This window comes from Bubalus bubalis, chromosome 14 (assembly GCF_019923935.1).
Source record: "Bubalus bubalis isolate 160015118507 breed Murrah chromosome 14, NDDB_SH_1, whole genome shotgun sequence".
Lineage (NCBI taxonomy): Eukaryota > Metazoa > Chordata > Mammalia > Artiodactyla > Bovidae > Bubalus > Bubalus bubalis.
Genome location: NC_059170.1, coordinates 51,758,346 through 51,784,915, shown reverse-complemented (window position 1 = coordinate 51,784,915; position 26,570 = coordinate 51,758,346). Strand labels below are relative to the sequence as shown.

Genomic DNA, 26,570 nt, shown 5'->3' with positions numbered 1-26,570 from the left:
TTCTGTATTTAGTTTCATTTATAAATATCACACAAATATCACTGGCAGGCATCATAATGTTAAATCATTAAACTAATTTTTAAATATTGATTTTAAAAGCTTTGAACCTATGTAGCAAAAATTACTTAGTGAAACTTAAAAACTACTGAAGCTTTTGCCCCACCCCCCACCCCAGGTAATAAATATACCCAATTATTTTTTTTGATGATCATCACCTACCCAGGAGTTTATACTCGTAGCAAATGGAGCTGGCACAATCTGAAGACAAATATTGGCAAATACCACGTGCCCCAAGTTATAGTTTAAGAAATAAAACAACCCGCAATATTTATCAAGTTGTTTATTCTTGTTATTAAAACTTGGAGTCAAGTAATCCTGGTTATTCTGGAAAAAGCACCTTGTTGTGGGGATCATTTAATCATCCTTTTCGACAATCACCTCTCCATGAAGCACCTTTCTTCTCTGACGTAACATATGAAAGTAGAGTTGTGGAAACACTTAATGGAGAAAAGAGAACAAGAAGGTAAGCTTTTGCTGGAAATGTTTTATACTTGCAGCCTCTCAAACATGGTGATCTTTGAGAGCAAGCCCGTCATGCACCATGGCTACCGCCCTAATCCTTACAGGGCTCAGAATAAGGGTACAAATGGAGGCTCCTATACCATATGCCTGAATGTTTCAATGCCATAAACTGTCAGTTTTTTTAGTAAACTTAACTATGTTCTTAAATATCTCTTTATAATGACGTGGAAGGCCATGTTTGAATTGAGAACTCTATAACTCTGGATGGACCTAGAGACTGTCATACAGGGTGAAGTAATTCAGACAGAGAAAACAAATATCATGTATTAATGCATATATGTGCATCTAGAAAAATGCTACAGATGAACCTATTTGCAAAGTAGAAACTGAGACATAGACATAGAGAACAAACATATGAACACCCACGGGGTGGGGGGGGAGGTGCGTGTGGGATGAATCGGGAGACTGGGATTGACATGTATACCCTTCTATATATAAAATAGGTAATTAATGAGAACCAACTGTATAGCACAAGGAACTTTTCTCAATGCTGTGTGGTGACAAAGAAGGGATATATGCGTATGTATAGCTGATTCACCTTGCTGTACAGCAGAAATACAACATTGTAAAGCAGCTAAACTCTGATTAAGAAAAAAGATTTCTATAACTTTTAGGAATACTGTGCCAGAACAGTGCAGCACAAAACTATCTGGCCCCTTCTCTGTGTTCTAACAGCTGTCCTATGTCATGAGGGGTTTCAGGAACATCTGTGTGGATGTCCAACCCCACGCAACCCAGCTGCATCCATCCACCTCCCAAATAGCTTCCCCTTGTTGCAGGGACGTGCACACAGGTGACGCAGTTAACCCTCAGGAGAACAGATTGGGGAAGAGAGCAAGGCAGTCCCTGGATGCATGCCCAGTGCCATCTGGGTAGCAAATTCCATGGTTCCAGCTTTCTAGGATGTGATCTGAAGGAAAGGGGTCCTGTGTGGAAGAGTGATCAGTGTGGGCCTAGAGCAAAAACCCCTACTGGTTGGGCATAAGGGTGGTCTGTTACCTACAAACACACAAATGCACATGTATTAGATTAGTTAAACAAATGGTTGTCCACCCTGTTGAATTTGGAGAATTATTTTGAGTCAATTTGAACCAGTACTTTGAATTATAGGGTAAATGCTAGTGGATGAGCAAATTAACATCAGCTATAAATAATACAAATGTAAAAATATATCTGAAAATGATTAACAGAATAACCAAAATGAATGAATTTAATGACAAAACAAGCTCTGAATATTTTGCTCAGGGAACTATGTATAAGTACTCATAGAATTTAGCTCAAATGGAGCCAAAATGCATCAAAGATTTTACTTTTTATTTAAGTAGGTACTATCCACCTTCATAAAGGTAACCATCATATTATATCTAACAGTCTAAATATATTCAGGCAATGTAGACTTAAAGCTAACTGACCAAGTTTTGCAAATACATCTATAACATCCTTATTAGATCAGACTTGTTTTGAGTGCTAAGATAAACACTCAAAATATACTTTTATACTTGTAACTGGCAAAGCATTTAAAAGAGTCAGACATTACTTAGAGACTAAACAATAACATCAAAACTAATACTAATCATCAGGTGAAAAACATCCCCTACTGACTGACTGATCCTCCAGCAGGAGCAGGGTCTCAGGTAACTGACAGCCTGATAAACTGAGAAGCTGTTACTGGCAAAGGCCAGTCTTCACAGGACACCTGAAAATGCGCTCTTACAAGTTACTGGTTTCATGGTTTCAAACCATGATCTCTTGCACCCTGGGTTTTCACAGACATGCCTCAGTGACTGTGAAGAAAAAGGGAACTCAAGACCTGAACCTGTATCAGGGGACAAGTGTGGTCTTGCTCCAGGTGTGCTGCTATTCACTAGACGCTGGGAAAATCAGGGAAAGAAACAAGTATTGTAGGCTTACAATCCCTGAGCCCCCCTGAACTCATTCTGGTGGAGAAAAAGAGGAGAGTCAGACTGAGAAGAGAGAAGATCAGGGAATAAAAACATATGACAAGTCTGTTCTCTATGTATGCATCTCTCTCTATTCCTGCCCCACAAATAGGTTCATTGGTACCACTGATTCTACATATGCATTAATATACAATATTTGGTTTTCTTTCTGACTTAGTTTGCTATTCACTAGACGCTGGGAAAATCAGGGAAAGAAACAAGTATTGTAGGCTTACAATCCCTGAGCCCCCCGAACTCATTCTGGTGGAGAAAAAGAGGAGAGTCAGACTGAGAAGAGAGAAGATCAGGGAATAAAAACATATGACAAGTCTGTTCTCTATGTATGCATCTCTCTCTATTCCTGCCCCACAAATAGGTTCATTGGTACCACTGATTCTACATATATGCATTAATATACAATATTTGGTTTTCTTTCTGACTTAGTTTGCTCTGTATCACAAGCTCTAGGTTCTCCACATCACTACAAATGACCCAATTTTGTTCCTTTTTATGGCTGAGTAATATTCCATTGTATTTATGTAGCACATCTGCTTTATCCATTCAGTTGTCAGTGGACATCCAGGCTGCTTCCATGTCCTGGCTATTGTAAATAGTGCTGCAGTGAATGCTGGGGTCATGGGGGTCACAGGGGAGGAGGGAGAAGGGAGACAAATAGAGAGAGTAGCACTGACATATATACAACCACCATATGTAAATCAGATATCTAGCTGCTATACAGCACAGGGAGCTCAGCTTGGTGGTCTGTGATGACCTAAATGGATGGAATGGTTGGGGGCTGGGGGGGAATCTCCAGAAGAGGGGTTATAAATGTATTACTTCTGGCTGATTCACAATGTTATATGGCAGAAATGAACACCAACCTGTAAAAGAATTATAGTCCAAATAATTTTAAAAATTAATTTTAAAAATTAAACTAAAAATAAAAACACTATATGACCATCACATCAATTTTTACTTCAGAAAAACTTAAAAGTTGGAGGCCCCAAAGAAGTGGCCAAATTTTATGCTCATCCTCTCTAAATGAAATATTTCATACTGTGTCAATGCTGATTTTTTATTCCATAAATGTTTCTCATTTCTTTTTTCTCCTGCACTGACCTCAGAGTCTCTAATTTTATTGACAAGGGCAAACAACTGTCTTGCTGTATCTTCACATTTCCTGGTAGTGATTATCAAAATCTGACATAAAGATACACCACTCTGTATTTAAATGAAATGAATAGAGTCTCATCAATTCATTGCAACTATTGAAAGATGAGAAGAAATTAGTGAAAAGGCTGAGTTATTAGAAACACCTTAAGAAAGTAGCTTATTCATTATTTTCTAGTACATAGGGAAACACACATAAGACTAAAAAGCACCTTGGGACACTTTTTCTAAGTATGTGCTTAATGAATAAAAATGACCTCAGATTTCCTTGGATAAAATATTTCTGTTCAGATACATAATTCTAAATGCTTTCAAAGAGTTCACTGTAGGCTTATCTTTTCTTTAAAAACATAAATCATACTAAGCTTATTTTTAAATGATTTTGAGAAGGCAGTCATTTGTGTGTTAATTTACTTACCTTTTTTCCTCAAAATTTGCCTTTCAATTATTTCAAATTATGCAACTGAACAGAGGTTTTGATGTATTTGTAAGACATGATTTCTCCCTTTTTAAAAAAATTTTATTTGAGTAAAGTTACTTTACAATATTGTGCTTGTTTCTACTGTAGAGCAAAGTGAATCAGCTCTATGTCCACATATATCCCCTCTTTTCTTGGATTTCCTTCCCCTTTAGGTCACCACAGAGCACAGTAGAGTTCCTTGTGCTGTATAGTAGATTCTGGTTAGCTATCTATTTCATATATCATAGAATATATATGTCAATCTTCTGACATCTTTCGAAGCACTTTCACAGCGTATGCTACATCAGAGTGCTAACAGATACATACTTACATGGTATATATGAGGCCATGGTTATAAGAAGAAAATAATAGTAGTCAAAAGAGACATTGTATTTATTGGGAAGTCTTATGGAGAACATTCCTGTTTTCTTCACATATGGTAAGGCAGCGTATATTGTAAGAAGTTCACCAGCAACTCCAACAGGATATAAGATGATAAAAAAATTATATCTGGAGAAAGAATAATCTGAGAATTATTTACTGGGTTTTATAATTCTTTTGCTACTACTTTATTTAAGTTTAAAAATTCTCCTTCCTATATACTTATATTAACCTCACATACAAAGTTAATTTTTTCTACTTTAATCATTCGCTTAGTAATTTAATTATTGTCAGTTTTTTTCTTCTAGCAGTTCCCATTTTAAACAGCAAGATCTTAATAAAGTAAGAAGTCAACTTACTCTATAGGACTGAACTATAAATTTTAAAGTCAATGATTGATTTTTAAGTATGATAAATACTACAAGTATTTATTACAGTCTATTGTAAAGTAAATATAAGCACTGTAAAAGATTGTAAAAGTAACTGCTTGGACACCTGGAATCATACTGACTGATTTTTTTCCCCTGAAGTTAATCATTTGTTGATCCAATGCTATGTTTTTAAAAGGCCAGTTATGATTCTAATTTTAGATCTAAATTTTGAAACTGCCAAAATAGTTGTTTGGAGGCATTCGGAAAACACTTTGTGGTTATTAATTAAAAGAAACTCCTATTTTAGAAAACTGATAAAAACCATCTGAAGCATCATCAATAACTGCTAACCAATATGTTACAGTCTAAAATTGCTTTCATGATAAAACAAGGAAGATGGGTCACTTCCTGAATCTGCATATTAAAGGAATAGTTAGCTTGCTTAAAATGGAGCTGAGAAAGTTCTAGTCAAAATCCAAATCACAGTTTGTTCATTTGGATGGCAGGTCATCCTCTCACACACACTGGGCCTGCAAGTGCCTGGCATCACTTCCGCCTGCAGTTAGAGGTACCCTGCAAAGTCTCCACTGGTGGACCAACAGGACAGCCTCAAGCACCCCAGGTAATAACATTTCTCCATTTAAAAAAAAAATCAGTTTTTTCCAAGTCAGTTGCTCTATAATAGTTACCACAGAAGTTAAGGTCAAAATTTTGGTGGAAAAAGAAAGCAAGCAAATTGATCTGGATTTTAATCATTTTGTTGGAATTAAGACATATTTGTAAAGAGAAGCCAAATGTGTGAATACGGCAGGAGCTTAGAGACAACTTAAAAGTCGCCTTACTTCTATGTGCCAAGGATGTGTATGCAAAGACAAGAGATGACAGAGGAGGGCAGAATTATTTGCCAAAATAGATGAACTGGGAAAGAAAGAATGATTCTTCAACAGTCCCTGCATGCCCCCTCCTTGCCATGTGCATAGCGCCGTTCTCATCAGCCTTGTGTTGTTCTGTGTATATCACTTAAATCAATCTTTTCCCATCTCAATTTAAAAGCACATAACTGAACATTTTATATTCTTTTCTCAAGTAAGACATTCAAACTTAAGTATTTTTTTAACTTTATGTGGCTCTCAGATGACTTTTTTGGGTAGGACTGTTCTTTAATTGAAAAAAAAATCAGAATAAAGTATATTAAATTCATAAAAACTAATTATTTTCAATGAAATGGGAAGAAATTACATAATTTATTTGACTTTTTTTGCACTTTAAAAAGGTTGTATGTCACCAATTCTCTAAGTTCTGCAGCAGCATGAGAGATTTAACTAATATTCCAAAAAAGATATGATGCTTCCTTACAGATTCCCAATTGTCATCACAAACTTTTTTAAGGGAGTGCATTTTTGAAAATAAAAAGAAATCAGTATGAAAGCATAACAATAAACATTTATCTATTCAGTGAGCTTTTCTAGGAACACTTTTGACAGATAAATAGAATCAAATCATATCCAAATATCCAAATCATCATAGTAGGGCAATGCTTTATAAATAAGAAGCCATTTTTAAAGTGAAGTTTTATTTAAGAATGGCTTCAACATTCGAACATAAATATAAATGCTATTTTAGATTAGTTTAATGGGGTGGGCAAATACCTATAGGTGTTTGGGATCTGTATGAGTTTTTACATGAAACGTAATTATTCATGATTATGATGAACTGACATGATGTATTATGTTAAAATATGCATTTCAAAGTTGAAAGATTTTACAGGAACCTATTTACCATTAAGGCAACTGACAAAGGATTTCTGACAGCAAATTTAAACATGCAATGGTAGAATTTTGAACTTTTCCAGAAATTCAAGACATGCAAATGCATTCTAAAAGGCAGACAAAATATTAAAGATCATTACCTTCCACAAACAAATTTTATAAATATAGCAAATAAAAAGAGACTATATCTTGAATTAGTACTTTTAAAGGTGCTGGAGGGTCTGAAAGACTGGGGTCATGCAAAACAACACTGAGCCACATTCTGGGATTAGCATCCAGCCACATTCCAAACTGCTAATCTTGTGAAAGGCCCAATTGCTAGAGTGATTAAATTTTCTGGTACAGGAAAAATAAAACCAATCAAACGCTTATAAATGGTAGTGTAACCTTCAGCAGATAAAATGTTTAAGCTCAAATTATAATTTTAAAGCCTTATTTTATATACAAGGGCTTCCCTGGTAGCTCAGCTGGTAAAGAATCCACCTGAAATGTGGGAGACCCCAGTTCATTCCTGGGTTGGGAAGATCCCCTGGAGAAGGAAATGGTTACCCACTCCAGTATTCTGGCCTGGAGAATTCCATGGACTGTAGAGTCCATGGGGTCACAGAATCAGACATGACTGAGTGACTTTGATTTACTCACTCACTTTATATACAAAATGGTAAGCCACAAAAAAAGAGCTAGAGAACATAAAAAAGTTTGAAAGGATATATATTGATAGTATAATTAACAGCGATTATCTTTTATAAGGGGAATATAGACAATTTTAAGTTTTTATTCTTAAGAAAAAGTGTTAGGTTTTTAGTATATGGTAATCAAAAACAAGTCTAACACTAGATATGGATTACCTTTTTCTTAGCTATGTACTAATACCAGAGTTTGTTTAAAAAATAACAGAAATATGGATATAGCATTGTTTTGATATCACAAAGCAGTATTTAGAGTATCAGAAAACCAGAAGTAATCTAAATTCTGGCAATAGAGAACTGAGTCATTCATCCTATGGAATATGATGCAGCATTAAGAGACAGAGAGCAAGCTCTAAATGGACCTGTACCAATTTTAAAAAGAAAAACAAGAGCTCCAATATATAAACAAAAATCAAGTATCATGTCATTCATTTATTTTTCAAAAACTCACATCTGTGTGTTCCCATTGTTAATAAGAAAAAGTCTGGATGGTAAACTCCCAACTTTCTTCAGGGGGAGGGCAGGGCAGTCGGGTAGGAATACTAGCAGAACTTTCGATGTTTATTATATAGACTAAAAACTGTTTGTGTTTTTTATAATGAAAACATACTACTTTCGTAGCTAAATTTTAAAAATTTAAAGACTGAGGATACCATCAAACTCTTTTATCCTACCTATGTGGGATATCTATCCATCTATCTGTCTATTAAGGGCTTTCCTGGTGGCTCAGATGGTAAAGATGCTCTGCCTGCAATGCAGGAAACCCGGGTTTGATCCCTGGGTCAGGAAGATCCTCTGGAGAAGGGAATGCTTCCCATTCCAGTATTTTTGCCTGGAGAATTCCATGGACAGAGGAGCCTGGAGGGCTACAGTTCATGGGGTCACAAAGAGTCAGACACAACTAAGCAACTAACACACTTCATCTATCTATTAATATCTATTATTATCTATCTATCTACCTACCTACTGGGTTGGCCAAAAACCCAAACGAATTTGTTGGCCAATCCAGTACATAGCCATATATGGGACAGACATCTCTTACCCTAACAGCTTCCCTACATTTCTCCCTACCCAGTGTTTCTCACACCTATTAGTCATTTTATTTTTTTCTCTTGCATCAGAAGAGAATAGAGATTTTGTTGTCCTCACACCTGGGTATGTTATTATTATCACTGTTATTTCTGATTATAAGTATGAAGAGAATGAAATGAGCAAATCTATGCTGATTTGTGATTTGTTCTCCAAAGAGCAGTCTTGTTTTTGTAATAACTTTGTAAAATATCAGCTGCTCAAGAATGCAAACTTTAAAAAGGACAGAATATCTTTTACTTTAAAAACTGTTGCTTTGGGAGAACTATATTTAGAACCTTTGAAATATAAATGTTGTCCTCCTTCCAAATAATACAATTCCAAATAAGGATGATGTTTAAAAACTGTCTCTGCTATTTAATATACACACAAAGCTGACATTGTATATACAAAATACTAAAAATGTGGAGATGACATAGGTTGAATATTAAGTTAATGACTGATTGATGTAAGGATCACTTTTAGCAATTACAAGAACATTATGTATTTAATTCAGTGAAAGTCTGTCATGTTAAAAAAATTTCTAGGCGCTGAAAGTTTCCAAAAATTTCTTTAATATCCAATTTGTTTCTAAAGCTTGCCTGTTTTATAGTTTATTTTTAGTGTTTTAGTTTATTTTCCTAACTTTGTTTTGTAGAATAAAGAGTTTGTGAGCTGTCAAAAAGAAAATTTTAGTCAATCAGACAAAATGACATATTTTGGGTCAAGAGTTGATTTAATATAATTCCACAGATGTATATCTTGTTTTCAAGGAAAAATGAATGACCAATTTGGAATTTATTTAAGGACTAACATAATTTGTCTGGCACTGATTTCACTCAAGATATATGTTAATATGACTGTTCCCTGGTCATTAAATTAAGCCTTTAGAATGCAAGTTATAAACTGCTAATATCCAAAACGACAGCCTCCTAGCAACACATGGCTAAGACATACATTTTAATTTTCTGTGTTAGCTCAGCACACAAAACACGCATGCGCAGCACCATGAGCAACTAAACTACAAGACATCATCGCCACCTGGCCCATTTAATGAAGTATGGCAAGTGGTCGAGAAGACTGAATGTGTAGAAGGAGTAGCGAGTGATCTCTGTCACCGTCCATGCGACCAGAAAAAGCACCACACTCTCCTCATTCTGGATCTGTGGAATTACAGAGAAAGTCACAGGTTCGTTGAACTTCTTTCTCCATGAAGACTTTTTTTTTTTCATTATTTACTACGTGCCTTTTGTTATAACGGAGAGTTAGGGTTAGAAAGATGCAATACAGACAATTCAATGCAGTCACCACTACCTAGGTCTTTACCAACATCAGATTTAAATATGCCGTTAACAGAGGAATGGATGAATTTCTACTGGGTCCTCTCTGTCCCCTTTTGCTCCAGCCAATAACTCAGCCATCCCAGGACAATATCAGCCTCTCAGAACCAGTATGCACTGTCCAGAATAGCATCTCTTTTTATTTGATTGATCTCTTTTATTTATCTGTTGGACTCCTGCTCTTAAATGACAAGGCAGTCTGAATGAGGGCCTGATTTTATACGTGTACATGTGTGTCCAGGGCCATCTGTACGGCAGGCATTGGTTAGGGACCTGGTGGACTGAGTCAGCTGAGTGAAAGATTCTAGTCGAGAGGGTTGAAGTGTAGAGCAGTAAAAGGCAGGTCAGCCATCTGTCCCCATGCAGACTGGAGGCCATGAGCCCAGCAGGCCATGGAAGGGAGGTTATGTGTCACCACAAGCAGACAGGATAAGTCAGGCATCTGAGGGAAAGGAGAGGAGGCCAGAGAGCAGTTCCCAAGTAGACAGGAGGCTCCAGAGGCTGTCAAGAAGGTCAGGAGGGCCCATGTAGGAAATGTTTCTGTCATGGGTTTAAGAGACCCAATGGCTTGAAATGCTAAACATGGTGTTTGTCTAAAAGGCTTTAAGCCATTAATTAGACTCGAGTCTCTCTCCTGTCATGCTTCAATAAGTAGCAAGCTTATTTTTCTCTAAGTTCCTTAACTCTTCTAACTTTTAATTGAGTCTTTTCCAAGTATTCAGAGCTACAGAGCTAGATTAACTTTGTGTGTCTCTAGCTACAATGCTTGAGGCTAAATGAGGAAAAAGGAACTGTTTATATTGACAACTTCAATTACATAATCAAACACAATACACGCAACTTCAACAGAAAAGAAAATTCTCATTTCACTATGCGACAGAATAGGAACATTTTACTTTATTTTATTTTACTTATTTAAAAAATTTTTATTTTATACTGGAGTATAGCCGATTAACAGCGCTGTGTTTGTTTCTGGTGCACAGTAGAGCAGCCATACATACAAACGTATCCATTCTCTCCCAAGCTCCCCTCCCCCTCCAGGCTGCCACATAACATTGAGCAGAGGAACACTGATTTTAAAAACCACAAAACTCCAGAGGAGAGTATATTATAGCTATAAAAATGCCAGTTTGGGGGTTTGCTGGTGTTTCAAAGCCATTCTATGAATGCGCTAAGTCAATGTACAATCCCACTTACATCCAAACTCAACCCTTCTTTGGCCAAGGGTTCTGCTTCCTGAAATATAGTCAGGTTAATATTTTGGGTTCCTGTTAATAAGAAAGCTTTCCTGCTGACTCAAGTAGACAGAGTGTCATGTCACTTACTGGTTTTATACTGTGAGTAACGAGCCACACCATGAAGATTCTTGAACTCACTTGGACCCCAGCCACAAGCACAGAAGTAGGTACAATTCCTTAAAAAGAAAAACACGTCAACCACTGCCCCAAATGCAATCTCTGCCAAACATAAAAATCAATTAAAAAAAAAAAACTCACCAATTAAACAGTGGACTATCTGTAAGCAAACAAACAAACAAAAAAATCACATGTCAATAGCATAAAATAAATCCCTGTCACCACTGGTTTTAAGTGAATCTATGGGGAGTAAGTAATAAGCAAAATAAGACTGATTCTGCTCCAACAGACATATTTTCAAATAAATATGATATAAAAACAAGCATCGTTGAAAACTTACCTCAAGCAAGGCAAATGTCTGGAAAAATTTAAGTGTCTTCTGAATACTTTTATATAAACCTTTGTGTGTTCCTTTTTCCATGTAAAAACGTACCATGGCAATAGCTAGTACCAACCACCTACAGAAAAGAAAAGCATTTTATGAAGCTCTGTCAGAATGAAGTCTCCTGAATCCTGAAAAGATACGTCATAACTTATACAGTACTAGCATGTATGTGTTAATATGCTCAGTTCATTGTTTTATTTTCAAAAACCCACAGGAAGAAATGACAAACATCATTTTTACATTGACTCCTCAAGGAAATAAACAGGAGTGGGTAGCCCTTTCCATCTCCAGGGGATCTTCCCAACCAAGGCATCAAACCTAGGTCTCCCACATTGCAGGCAGATTCTTTTACCAACTTAGCCACAAGGGAAGCCCAAGAATACTGCAGTGGGTAGGCTATCCTCCAAACCAAGGATCAAACCTAGGCCTCCTGCATTGTAGGCAGATTCTTCACCAGCTAAGTCACACAGAAAGCCCAAGAATACTGCAGTGGGTAGGCTATGCTCCAAACCAAGGATCAAACCTAGGCCTCCTGCATTGTAGGCAGATTCTTCACCAGCTAAGCCATAAGGGAAGCCCAAGAATACTGCAGTGGGTAGGCTATCCCTTCTCCAGTGGATCTTCCTGAGTCGAACTGGGGTCTCCTGCATTGCAGGCGGATTCTTTACCAACTGAGCTATCAGGGAAGCCCATATTTAATATCAGCTACATACAAATGTCAAACTGTGCACTGTATTTTTGGTTTCAGCAGATAAACTGACAGACTTAAGAAGTAGGTTTCTCTACCAAAAATGAAGTTATTATAAAGTATTTCATAATTATATAAAGATTTGATGTAAAGAGCTCTATGTGTATAAATATGTATTTTATACAAATATATAGCTATAAGTAAAAGTCATTAATAAGAACCATTAATGTTTTTTATAATTTCCATTAAATAAAAACAATTGTGGTGCTGCAGAAGGAACACATATAGAAGGTCAGATGTAAACCTGCTTTTATAACCTTTATAAAAATGTTTTTTTATTCATTTATTTCTTTTTGGCTGTGCTGGGTCTTTATTGTTGTATGCAGGTTTTCTCTGGTTGAGATCAGGGGCTACTCTTTAGTGCACAGGCTTCTCATTGCACTGGCTTCTCTTGTTGTGGAGCATGGGCTCCAGAGCACAGGTTCAATAGCTGTGGTGCACAAACTTAGTTGTTCCACGGCATGTGGGAGCTTCCCAGATCAGAGATTAAACCCATGTCTCCTGCATTGGCAGGCAGACTCTACCACTGAGCCACCAGGGGAAGACCCAAGCCTGATTCTAAAACTAGTGGTTACCAAGTGGCAAAGGGAAGGGGAGAGGGATTAAGACAATAGGGGGTTAAAAGACACAAACTACTATGTATAAAATAAATAAGGAACAAGGATATATCATATGGCACAGGGAAATACAGCCATTGTTTTATAATAACTTCAAATGGAGTATATTCTATAAAAATATTGACTCACTATGCTGCACACCTGAAACTAATAATGTAAATCAACTATACTTTTTTTAAAAAGGGTTCATTTTCAAAAAAGAAAAAATGCACATCCCTACCCCTTTCAACTTGGTGGTAGTTTAGCCACTAAATTGGGTCCGGCTCTTGTGACCCCGTGGACTGTAGCCCACTCAGCTCCTTTGTCCACTTATACATTAAATGTAGTTGTGGTGAATTAATGGTACTTACAAACACAAATCAAACTTGTGGACACCAGCTTTCTCACCAGTTAGATACTTAATCTCCAAGAGTCCCTGATAAGAGGTCATTTTTCCCATTGCAATTACAAAAGCGCTTTGAAGTTTTAAAAAGTTGCATCACCTGTAACTTTTAAACATCTTTAATAACACACTCATGGAAATGAATAGCTGCCCCAGACTTTTAGAAACAGTGGTCTCCAAAGTGACTAGTTAAATGGATTTATGAATTAAAAAATTATTACACAGTTTTAACTTTTTAATTAAAAAGCACTCATAAAATAGACAAATGGCTTAAAGTTGCCTGTGAAGAAATGACTGATTGAGTGGGATGAAAAGCAGATTCAATAGAACAGTGAGAAAATAGTAGAACAGCACTTCAACCCTGGGAATGCTCCCTCCTCAGCACAGAATGCATAAAGAACAATCACTTTCTAGTGAGAATGACATGAAATCAGGCAAATGTCTGAAACTATCACAAAGACCTTTGAAATGCAGAAGTATTAAAGTAATAGCAAGTACACTTGTAGAGTGCTTTCAATTTTCTAGACACTGTCCTATACATACATATATATATTTATATAGTTAACATATTAATGTTTCATCCTCACAATAACCCTATGAGGTAGCACCTACTATTATCCTATTTCACTGCTGTGGAAATAGGAGAAAGGGCCATAGAGCCAGTCAGCTGGGACTTAAACCCACCACTCATCTCACCGTCTATGCTCGTCAACTACTCCGCTGTACTGGTCGGGCCCTAAGTCTACACTGTACCTGGTGTGTGTGCTTAGTCACTCAGTCGTGTCCAACTCTTTGCAACCCCATGGACTGTAGCCCACCAGGCTCCTCTGTCCATGGGATTCTCCAGGCAAGAATACTGGAGTGGGTTGCCATGCCCTCCTCCAGGGGATCTTCCCAACCCAGGGATCAAACCCAGGTCTCCTGCATTGCAGGTGGATTCTTTACCATCTGAGCCACCAGGAAAGCCCAAGAAGACTGGAGTGGGTAGCCTATCCTTTCTCCAGGGGATCTTCCCAACCCAGGGGATCTTCCCGACCCAGGGATCAAGTGGGGGTCTCCTATACTGCAGGGAGATTCTTTACCAGTTAAGCTACCAGCCTGGGGAATTAGCTAATCATAAAAATACGTGTATTTAAATTGTAGTAATTTTAAAAGTTATACAGAGTGTTATACTCAGATACTTCAGCTGATAGTAGTATGCTATTAGGAAAGTTTGAAGGCCATTGTTCAATACAAGATAATCACCATGCAGAGACATCTAAGGACTTATCCTAAGGCTTAGATTAAGTTCATGGTGGAGGTCTCTTAAAGCCCATTGCTGTTCTCTTTTTATTGCACCATGGCTTCCTGGATTCAGCTCATGGTTTCACCCCACACTGGACCCAACACTTAATCCTGTGCTGGGTTCATCTGAGTTTGCTCATCTGAAGGATGTTTTAGGTACCTTCCAGTTGTAAAATGTTATGATTTTCAATATCCTCAATTCCAAGGCCTTATATGACTTCCAGTAAGAAAACAAGCTTCATAAGTTGTTTTAATTTGGAGCTTCCTTTGTGGCTCAGCATAAATAACCTGCCTGCCAATGTAGGAGACACGGGTTTGATCGCTGGACCAGGAAGATACCACATGCGCAAAACAAAAATTATTACCCTACCAAAGAATTCATCAGAAGATTCATCGTGATGATAAGTTTTGTATATTTTTAAAAGCATGATATAAAACTCCAAGCATCCTTAACAATAACACATTTTACTGTTGTCCCATAGGTGGCAGTATTGTACCAACTATTAATAGTACAGTAGTAGGGGAATACCACCACTAACTAACCTGTTGGAAATAAAAGAAATGAACACTCTAGGGTTATAAAGGACCACGGAACCATCTATGCTAACCTCTCGCCTGTTTTTCAATAAATACAGCCAGAAGCTCATCTGAAATAATCCATTCTCACCTCCTAAGCCCTCCATCACAAAGAGTGAGGATCAAAATTTCTCTTACGGGTCCTACATTTAAGTAACCCTGGACTGCTACATCCATCAGTTAAGTCATTATAATTTTAAAGATTTCCAGAAGCAACTAGAGCTTCTACAATTGGGAATTCTTTTCTGGAAAGTTTTCTTAAAAAATATTTCAGAGCTATCAATTACACAAATATGAACCTAGACATTTTCAGTCCTTAACAAAACACTCTCTTTGGAAAATATAAACATGTGTTCCACATGTAGAAGGTTTCTTACTTGCTTGATTCATTTATTTATTCATTCAGCTTCAGTATCAACATTTATTGCTACGCCAGGTACTGTGCTAGGTCCTGGGGAATTAGAGATAAGACAGTTCTAGTAAGTGGAGACGACACAACAGTGCAGCAAGGAGAGAGATGTATCATTTCCTAAACACCTAAGGCACTCACTAAACTCCTTCTTCTTACGCGCTATGGCTGTGATGACCCTAAAAATTCTTATTGAAGGTGGAGCTCTCTTCCAGATGTCTTCTGGTGCCTCTTTTTCTCCTAATATCTCTTGGAGACCACCTGCTTTTTTAAGAACTTGGTTATCTACACCTATATCTCCTATTTTTTAAAATTTCAACACTACTTAAAAAAAAAGTTATGAACAACTTCAAACATATACAAAGGTGTAGAGCATGAATGAAAGGTGTAGAGCTGAAACTCCAATACTTCAGCCACCTGATGCTAAGAACTGACTCAATGGAAAAGACCCTGATGCTGGGAAAGACTGAAGACAGGAGGAGAAGGGGACAGAGGATGAGATGGTTGGATAGCATCACTGACTCGATGGACATGAGTTTGAGCAAGCTCCAGGAGTTGGTGATGGACAGGGAAGACTGGTGTACTGCATTCGATGGGGTCACCAAGAGCTGGACACATCTGAGCAACTGAACTGAACTGAGAGCATGAATGGTACTATGAACCCTGTTTGCCACTGCCCTGCTTCAACCAGTACCATCTTTTAAATTTTTTTAAATTCATTTTATTTTTTGACCACAAGGTATGTGGGATCTTAGTTCCTTAATCAGGGATTGAACCTGTGCCCCCTGCAGTGGAAGCACAGAGTAACCACTGGACCACAGGAAGACCCAACCAATATCATCTTACAAATAATTTTGTTTCATCCAAACTTCTATTCACTTCTCTCCCCACAAGCCTTCCTCTCTGATTATTCTGAATTAAATCTCATACATTCTATGATTGATAAATGCTTATTGATGTATTTCTCAAAGGTTTATTGTCCATAAATGGAACCAAAACACCACTATCCCATGTGAAAAATTGAATGAGAACTTCTTCAATCACAAAACTTGGAGTTAAGATACAACTGTCTCAGAATTTTTTAAAATCGTAATTGGGGGAATTCTCTGGTCGTCCAGTGGTTAGGACTCAGTGCTGCCAATGCAGGGGGCATGGGAGTGACCTGGATTGGTGAACCAAGATCTCGTACACAATACAGCCAAAAAAAAAAAAAAAATGAAGAAATCATGACTGAAATAAGATTCATTCACTGTAATTAGTTGCTATGTCTTTTATGACTATGTCAATCTATACATTTTGCCTCCTTCCATCCATCCACTCATCTCTCCTCCTTTCTCTTTCTCAAAAACTTTATCTGTTGAAGACATTGAGTGGTTTGAATGGATAAAATGCACTATTTACAATAGCCAGGACATGGAGCAATCTAAATGTTCTTTGGGGAGGGAGGCGGGAGCGGGGGTTCAGGATGGGGAACACATGTACACCTGTGGCGGATTCATGTCAATGTACGGCAAAACCACCACAATATTGTAAAGTAATTAGCCTCCAATTAAAATAAATACATTTATATTAATAAATAAATAAACAAATGTTTTTTGACAGATGGATGGATAAACAAAATGTGGAACATATATACAATGGAATATTACTCAGCCATAATGAAGGAATAAAATCGGGTCATTTGTAGCAATGTGGATGGACCTAGAGTCTGTCATTCAGAGTGAAGTCAGTCAGAAAGAGAAAAACAAACATTATATATCAATGCATATATGTGGAATCTAGAAAAATGGTACAGATGAACCTATCTTCAGGGCAGGAACAGAGACACAGACATGAGTGCAGATGTGTGGGCACAGAGGGTGGGGGATGAACTGGGAGAGTAGGATTGACATATATATGTTACATTGTATAAAATAGCTAGCTAGTGGGAAGCTGCAGTATAACACAGGGAGCACCGGCTCTGTGCTCTGTGATTACCTAGAGGGATGGTAGGCAGGGGGGTGGGGTGGTGGGGGGTGAGAGGGAGATTCAAAAGGGAGGGGATATATATACACATATAGCTGATTTATTTTGTTGTACAACACTGTAAAGCAACTATACTCCAATTTAAAAAAAAACAAAAGCTGTCACAGATCCACACATGGATTCATCCTCCCCAGGAATAAAATATATGTCTATTACTTACCAAGTTGAGAAATGTACATGCCTGAATCTTGGGTCTGGTGCTCTGCTAACATACACCATGTACACAGTGAGAATATATCAGTTTCTGCACAAAGTGCACTTTTCAATTCACCACTAGCAATAGGAATTATCATTTCTAAACACCCACTATGTGTCAGGCATCTCCGTCAACCACTTCATATCCACTTAATTCCTTGTAATAATCTAGCAAAGTAGTTGTGTTGTTCCTTTGACAGATGAGAAAACCCAGGGTCAGAGAGGTTATGGAACTTATCTGAGGTTACCCGGCTAAAAAGGGGTGAAAACATAACCTTCAATTATCACCTTCCCATACTGCTTACAGGTTAGAATCCAAACATGTTAGGGAAGCATGTCAGGCCTGCGCAAAGGGGCAGGTTACCAGTACATCTTTCTGTCCCAGCCTATGCTTCAGACCCACTTGTTTTCACCCCAACAGCATGTCAAGTGGTGTCACATCTCTGTACCCTAACTCCTGTTGCTTCCTCAACCCTGCCAAGTAAATCCTGCTCATCCTTCAAAGCTCAGTTAGAATGCAATGGTTACATACACACACACACACACATACACACATACCTTTCTCTGATTCTCCCTACCTACAGACATGACACCTCTGCAGAACACTTACTTCATCCCATCTTTTACTGCAATCTATAAATGTCCCTGGTAACACTTCTCCAAGCACAGGGCCTAAAATATTTAGCTTTTGCCTCTCACTTGACCTAAGACAATGCACAAATACATGCAGGCTTCAAAAGTGTTTGTGGCAAAAAAGAAGAGCGAGAAAATGCTCCTAGCCAAGCATCTATTGTGAACAAGTACCATAAAAATCCTCACATCCTTTAAATTACATTATTACTTAACTAAATCAATTACATCCTGTAGTTCTACTCTGGGAATTGATCCTAAACAAGTAATTCAAGAGAAACAAATTAAAGGATAATATGATTAGAGGCATGATTTGGACTTTCACTGTAACTTAACTCTATTCACTTTTATATAACCATGAAAAAGTGTAATTTTGAAAACTACATGGAAATATTTGGTGAAATAGTGCATGAAAACTGAATATCCAACAGAGTAGATATTGTAACTACAATACTCTATAATATCAGTACATTCATTTACTCAACAAATACTGGGTTGGCCAAAAGGTTCCTTTGGGTTTTTCTGTAAGATGTTATGGAGAAACTCAAATGAACTTTTTGGCCAACCCAATATTTCTTGAGAGTTTCATGGAACTAACACTGTATAGGGTCTGAGAAGCAGACCAATAAGCAACAAGATGATTTAGTAAAGTTCATCATACAGTTATATGGTAACAAGCATGATGGAGAAAAACAAAGCAGGCAAAGGGGATAAGGAGTGATTTGTAAGCAGCTTCTACTTAAATGAAGACAGCCAGGGAAGGCCTCCCTGAGTACGGTAATTTGAGTAAAAATCTGAACAGTTACTCTCATGAGACATTACAAGGAAAAATGAAGAGTCATGCTGAGCTTATAGAATTAGGCAATTTCTTTTTTACACTTATGTAAAAATTTCATTTCTCAGATATTGTTTGATTTCAAAACTATTACCAAAAATATCAATAAACCTTCCAAAGTTCTGCTAAAAGCCAAAAAACCAAGCAAATAAACAAAAAGAACCTCTGCATTAGCAGATGTAAGCTATTACATATAGACTAAATACACAAGGTCCTACTGTATAGCACAGAGAACTATATTCAATATCCTATGATAAATCATAATAAAAAAGAATATATAAAAACAGAATGTCTATATGTGTATAACTAAGTCACTATGCTGCTGCTAAGTCGCTTCAGTCGTATCCGACTCTGTGCGACCCCATAGACGGCAGACCACCAGGCTCCTCCGTCCCTGGGATTCTCCAGGCAAGAACACTGGAGTGGGTAGCCATGTCCTTCTCCGATGCATGAAAGTGAAAAGTGAAAGTGAAGTCGCTCAGTCGTGTCTGACTCTTAGCGACCTCATGGACTGCAGCCCACCAGGCTCCTCTGTCCATGGGATTTTCCAGGCAAGAGTACTGGAGTGGGGTGCCATTGCCTTCTCCAGTCACTATGCTACAGAGCATATATACAGCAGAGATTGGTACAACACTGTAAATCAACTAAACTTCAATTTAAAAAAAAATCAGTTGCTAGGATCCTAAATCTTAAATGTTCTCCATCCCAAAATAAACATGGCAACTATGTAAGGTGACAGATGTGCTAACTAATCTTATGATGAAAATCATTTTGTAATATATACATATACCAAGTAATACATCAAGCAATCGTATTGTACACCTTAAACTCCCAGTGTTAGGTTGTCAGTTACAACTCAAAAAAGCTGGGGGGAAAAAAGCAGGCAAAAAAAAAAAAAAAGAACCTCCAAACCACTCAATGTACACGTGTGTGTCCCACTTTGCATACCACAGCTTTGCCAACCTCATCTGCACAACGTCTGCACTATGTCCCTTCAATTAAATCAGTAAGTTTCATTGCATCTCATGCCTATTTTCAGAACTCATCTCACTTGAAACATCCACCCTCTACATATGCAAATCCTATTCTTTCTTCAAATCTCAACGCCTCTAGAAAGCTTCCAAAGAGTTAGTTACATGGATTATTCTATTTCTGCTCCCCTTGCCTTTGAACAACTGGGAGACAGACAAGTTTCCACAGAAGCAGTGATTTTGCCGAGCCAGGTAGGAAAGTCAGGAATGAAGTTTGAGAACACAACAGAGAGAACATTTAATTCTGCTCCAGGTGGGGTAAGACACCCAGAAAACGTCAAAGAGGTGACTTGGTTAAAAGTCATAGCAGGAACACAGGGAATATTATCCACAGGATGAACAGCCTGAGCAAAGATGGAGAGAGCTGTGAAAATAAAACTGCACGGTGCTTTGAGGGCATAGTTGACTGAGAGGAGATACCAAAAGCAATAAAACTGGGAAGAGTAATCAGGCAGATATTGCCTTGAATGACAGCCTAAATCCCTTCCATTACCAGTGGAGGTAATGCAGAGTCACTGAAGGCTTTAAACTGGAGGTATGCACTGATCTTCATTTTTTCAAAAGGTAACTCGGCCTTCAAAAGGGAAAGTGGCCTGGAAAGGAAAGGGACCGCAGACAAGTTAATAAATGGCAGGCTTCCCCAGTGTTTATTAACTGGATGAGATGAGCACAGAAGAGACAATTTTTTTCAGGCTGTAGCACACAGTGGGTACCCAACTGTTCTCCAGTAGCTTGTGAGCAATTAGTTTTCTTTTTCAAGATTAGAAAACGTAACAGTGGAAAGCAGAAGTAACTCCAGTGGAAAACTGGAGTCAAACTGTCTGGGCTGAAGTCTAAGTCTGACACTTACTGGTTGTGTGAACTTGAGCAAGTTACTTAATCGATTTGTGCCTCAGTTTCCCATTCTATCAAATTTAACATCATGCGCCCCTCACAGTCGTAGAGGACCAATGATGACACATTACACATTACACCTAGATGGACCGACACAGTGCCTGCCTCACAGTGAGTCCTCGTTAGGCATTAAGCACAAAAGTACTCAGCACAGTCTCAAATCATTTCATCAAATCTCGGTCAATCACAGTTTTCTGTAAGCTCTAGAGAAAGTTTTCGATATTAAGCTTTCCCCCCACATTTCTAGAGGTCAGTAATACTTCGTGGGATAACAGAAAACAGCCTTTTTTTTTTTTTTTTTTTTTTTAAGGCAATGCCAAATGGAAGAGCATTTCCCAGCAGGTTTTTAAAAGTCACTGCGGCAGCTCTTTGCAGAGCTATGATAGTCATTGTGTAACTTTAACTTGTAAATCGCACTCAAAGCCATAAATAAAAGTACAGAGTATCAGTCACGGAGCCACAAGATCCTGGACACCAGTGCCACGCTCCGATCCCGCAGGGTATTTGGAAAATCGTCCCAGGTAAGAAGCTCTCGGGCGCACTATTACTTAAAAAAAAAAAAAAAAATCGCAGAGATAGGAACAGTTAGCAAACTCTGCCCAGCGATCCGGAGCACGAGGTTGTGCAGTCCAGGGGCCGGCGACCGGGAAAGAGGGCTGGGGCCACTCTCCGGACAGCTCCGGGCTCGGGGGCGGTGGGACCCCGGCGTTTCTTCACCAGCAGCGGCGGCGGTGGCGCCCGTGGGGGCAGACTCCCCCGCGGGTCGGCCCCGCATTCCTGCCCAGGTCTATACTTAACCTCCGGCCCGCGCCCCGCGGCCGCCGCGCGCGCCGTGCACCGTATTAGGCAATGCCGGGCGAGCACGGCCCGGCCCCCCCGCACCGCTCCATTCAAGCCCCGAGGCGCAGCGCCCCTCCCCCCACGACAGCCGCCCGCGCCCCCTTCCTGCGCCGCAAGCACCCCCGCGCCGCGACCACCCGGCTACCCGCGCGCACGCGCACCCGGCCCCTCGCCGCCCCTGCCGGGAGCCGGGCACGCTCTGCCAGCTACCAGAGCGCGCAAAGTCGGGGGCGCGGCGGCGCGGGGAGGGCCCCCTCCGGGCGCACGTACCCCGCGGTCATGGCGATGTTGTAGAAGGTGAGCCAGATAGTGGCCAACAAGCCCAGGCGCCTCCGCTTGCCCACTGCCTCCCTCTCCTCGCTCGCCTCCGAGGCGCCCCCGTTGGTGCCGTCCTCCTCGCTGGACGCCATGGCGGCCGCGCAGCCGGGGGACGTGGACGAGAGGGACAGGGGAGCGGGAGGGGGCCCGGCCGAGCGTGCCGCTGAAGCTCCGCCGCCCGCTGCCGCCGCCTCCGTCAGGCGCCCCATGTGCCGCGCGCAGGGGGCTCAGCGCCGCCAGACCGGCCGCCCGCAGTGGGAGGAGCGGGCGCCCCCGGCCGCCGCCCCGCCCCCGGCCCGCGGGAGCGCGCGCCGCGCGAGGGCCTGGCCGCCTGGCCTGGGCGCGGGTGCGCGGGGGTCCTGGGAGCCCCTGGTTACGATCTCTTGGCCCTCTACCGGGAAAACCTCACGGACTGGGGAACCTCCTCTTAGAAACGCCGGGGAAGTCTTGCTAGTGCACGGGAGCCTTGCTAGTGCACGGAGTCTAAACGCACCTGGACTTGGCGTAGCCCTGCCCCGCCCAAGACTTTTGTAAGATAAATTTCTGGATGTGGAGAGGGGCCTAGGTATCTTCCCGCCAAAGACTCATTCTTAAGAGATTCTGGGGAAGGAGCACCCACTTCACCCTGTTTCGCTTTTCACAGCCAGTGGAGCAGGTATTCGGGGGCGGGAGGTGCAGTCAGATCGCCCCACCTGCGTGGATTCCACTGGAGCCAGTGATCTAAGGGCACTGATGGCAGTGCAGCGCGGAACACAGGAAGTCAGGGGGAAACAGGACGTGACAAGATATCAAAGGAGAGAAGTTTGAACAGACAGAGGCAATCTATAGCTGTAAAGCTAACAAGAACCCTTCCCGCAGGAAACATAGTATCTCACTGTTATCCACTGTATCTCCCTCAAAAAAAAAAAAAAAAAAAAAAAAAAACCCCTTCCTCAGATACACATGCTCCTGACAGCTCTTCCTCTTTCCTCCTAAAGCACACAGTTAAAAAGACAGGCTCTGGAGTCAGATTACTGAAATTCAACCCCCAAATTCCTGGCTCCACCAGTCTTAGTAGCTGTGTGAACTTGGGCAACTAAAATCTCTTCATACCTCAATTTCGTCAATGAGAATAAATATAAAACCTACCTCGTGGGGTCGTTGTGAGATTTAAGTGAAATCGTTCATGTACACCACTCACAGGCCTGACAGTTTGAGTCACCCAAAATCAGTGTTATCGCTGCTGGGACAATTCCCGGTTCGGTTCATCCAATGAAAGAAATGCTGCACGGGCCAAGGAAACCGATCTGCTTGTTAGGTCATTCTTCGGTACCCTGCTGGCTCAGTGGTAAAGAATCTGCCTGCAATGCAGTAGATGCAGGAGGCCTGGGTTCAATTCCTGGGTGGGAAAGGGAGAAGGAAATGGCAACTCACTCCAGAATTCTCCCCAGGAAAATCCCATGGACAGAGGAGCCTGGTGGGCTATAGTCCACTCTTCCTGTTGCAAGAGTCCAACAGAAGGGACTGAGCACGCTCTCCAGCTACCTGGAACCTGAGCCAGACCTCAGGGAGGGGAGGAGCACCTGAAGACCAGAGAGACCAAAGTTGGATCTATTCCACACTGGGCTCTGATCTGGGTTCTGGCCACCCAAGTGGCACTTCCAGCCTGATACAGAGAACTTAGACATAATTGAGGAAGACTTTGCAATAGGGGAGGAGGAGTCTGAGGTGTGCCTGGGGAAGAAATATTGGCTGAAAATTGTCGAAGTTTGATGAAAACTATAACTAGTGTTTTTAAAGGTATTTACATTGGAAAAGAATAAATAAAACTATTTACAAGTGACAACATTGTATTAGAAAAACCTAAGGAATCCACACCCAAAAAAGCTACTGGAACTAGTTGCAGGATACAAGGTCAATGTTACAAAAATCAGTAAATTGAAATTTAGAGTAAAACCATATAATACTTAGCATCCAAAACCATGAAATATAGAGTGATAAATTCAACAAAACACGTGCAAGACCTGTACCCTGAACACGATAAATTACAATCAAGAGAAAGTCCTAAAATACTTAAAAATAAGTATTATGGCTTCATGAATTGGAACTCAAATTGTTAAACTGTCAGTTCTCTGCAAATTCCAGCAGAATATTTCTTTAATTTGACAAGATAACTCTAAAATTTATACAGAAATGTGTAGGAAAAACAAAGTTGGAACATGTGCATACCTGTTTTCAAAACTTCGTATAAAACTACAGTTTCCAGGACAGTGTGATAGGCACAAGGTTAGATATATAGATCAGTGAATAAAGTCCAGACCCCATACATATAGTCAACTGGTTTTCAACAAAGATGCAAAGCTAATTCTTTTTAACAAACAGTGCTGAAACAACTAGGTACCACATTAAAAAAAAAAAAGGAAATGCTTGACCCTTACCTTACACCTTAGACAAGTATTAATTTGATGTGGGTTATAGACCTAAACATAAAAGGTAAATCTCTAAACTTCTAGAAGGAAACAGCAGAATCTTCATGACCTTGGAAGGCAAAGATTTCTTAGATACAACCCACCCCCCCAAAAAAAACCCAGCATGAATCATAAGAAATATGATTGGACTTCATCAAAATGTAAAACTTCTGTTATCCCAAAGATACCATAAAAAAGTGAAAATATTCACAATATATGTATCTGACAAGGAACTTATATCCAGAATATATTAAGAATCCTTGTAACTCAAGAATACAATAACACTTTTTTTAATTAGCAAGATATTTGAATAGACACATCTCAAAGAACATATGGAAATAATAGCACAAGCAAAGATGTTCAATCTTTTTTGTCATTAGGGAAATGCAAATTAAACCCACAATAAGACATCACTACATCTAGTATTTTCAAAGGTTGGCAAGGATGCAGAGCAATTGACATTCTCATTTATGGCTAAAGAGAATGCTACTTTGGAAAACAAATTGGCAATTTCTTTAAAAGCTCAACATAACACTGACCATATGACCCAGCAATTTCATTCCTAGGTATTTAACCAAGAGACTGAAAATAGGTCTGTACAAAGACTTGGACACCAATGTTCATAGAGCTTTGTTCATAGTAACCTCAAACTGAGAATCATCAATGCATCCATCAATATGTGAATGAATAAACAAACTGTAGTAACAAACTACTACTGTACATGCAACAGGAATGAATCTCATAAACTCTACACTGGGCAAAATCAGATAGAAAGACTGCATCATAGATAATTATATTTATATGAAGCTAGAAAAGGAAAATCTAAATCTAAAAATCTACAGTGACAAGAAACAGGAAAGTCGTTGCCTGGTGCTGGGGATGTGTACAAAGAGAAGAGACTGAGAATAGACACAGGAATCCTTTTGGAGCAATGTAAGTGCTCTGTTTGTTGACTGTGGTTTTACACAGGTGTATATATTTGGTAAAACTCATCATGCAAACACATAAAGCAGATGTGTTTTATGTATATAAATTATTAGAGTTGATTTTAAAGTGTCCTGAATAAGAAATATTTTAAAGTATAACATTTACAATATTGATATGTTTAGCATAAAATCCAAATGTTGTGGCAGAATGGGTTTGTGTATTAATAGTTAATATTTGTTCCTCCAATTGTTACTTTAAAACATTGAACATGACATGAGATATAACTGATTTTCAGAATGGCTGTATGTTTTTACAAAGTTGAATGTAACATTTTTTTGGGGAAAAAAAAACCAACTTTGAAATATCCTAAGAATACATAACATGCCAACAGACTTCTAGAACTATCCCTTTAAGATTGACATATATATATATACTATTGATACTATGGCTCAGTGGTAAAGAATCTGCCTGCCAATGCAGTGGATGCGGCTTAGATCTCTGGATCAGGAAGATCTCCAGAGAAAGAAATGGCAACCACTCCAGTATTCTTGCCTGGGAAATCCCATGGACAGTGGGAGCCTGGCAGGCTAGTCTATGGGGTCACAAAGAGTCAGATACGACTTAGCCACTAAAGAACAGCAACAACACAAGATTGATAACTAATGAGAACCTACGGTATAGCTTAAGTAATAATTCTACTCAGGGCTCTATGGTGACCTAAACGGGAAGGAAATCCAAAACAGTATGGATAAATGTGTACATATAGCTAATTCACTTTGCTGTACAGTAGAAACTAACACAACATTGTAAAACAACTATACTTCAATAAAAGTTAACTTAAAAAATAAATAAAACTGTCCCTTTAAAAGGTAGATAAATTATACTATGCACAAATAGGTATC

At 39.4% G+C, this 26,570-nt stretch overlaps 1 protein-coding gene and 1 long non-coding RNA gene across 3 annotated transcripts in view; one reads left to right on the top strand and one right to left on the bottom strand.

Moving 5' to 3' along the window:
* Positions 1–325: 325 nt before the first annotated feature.
* On the bottom strand, positions 326–23,533 carry HACD1 (3-hydroxyacyl-CoA dehydratase 1). Of its 2 annotated transcripts, none has more exons than XM_044928090.1 (7): positions 23,423–23,533; positions 11,466–11,583; positions 11,267–11,285; positions 11,096–11,184; positions 9,472–9,593; positions 4,484–4,662; positions 326–497 (listed from the first exon to the last, which is right to left on the bottom strand). In XM_044928090.1, exons 2-7 carry the CDS (start codon positions 11,559–11,561, stop codon positions 415–417), a joined length of 588 nt encoding a protein of 195 aa, XP_044784025.1. In that variant the 5' UTR covers positions 11,562–11,583; positions 23,423–23,533; the 3' UTR covers positions 326–414. The 2 variants fall into 2 exon arrangements, with proteins under 2 accessions (XP_044784025.1, XP_025120124.1); XM_025264339.2 differs by lacking the exon at positions 23,423–23,533 and adding an exon at positions 22,247–22,583.
* The window catches only part of LOC112578830, a 19,203-nt gene continuing 14,092 nt past the window's right edge, over positions 21,460–26,570 (top strand). The window contains exon 1 of the long non-coding RNA XR_003103255.2: positions 21,460–21,657. This is a non-coding gene — a long non-coding RNA (uncharacterized LOC112578830). The remainder of the gene's footprint in view (positions 21,658–26,570) is intronic.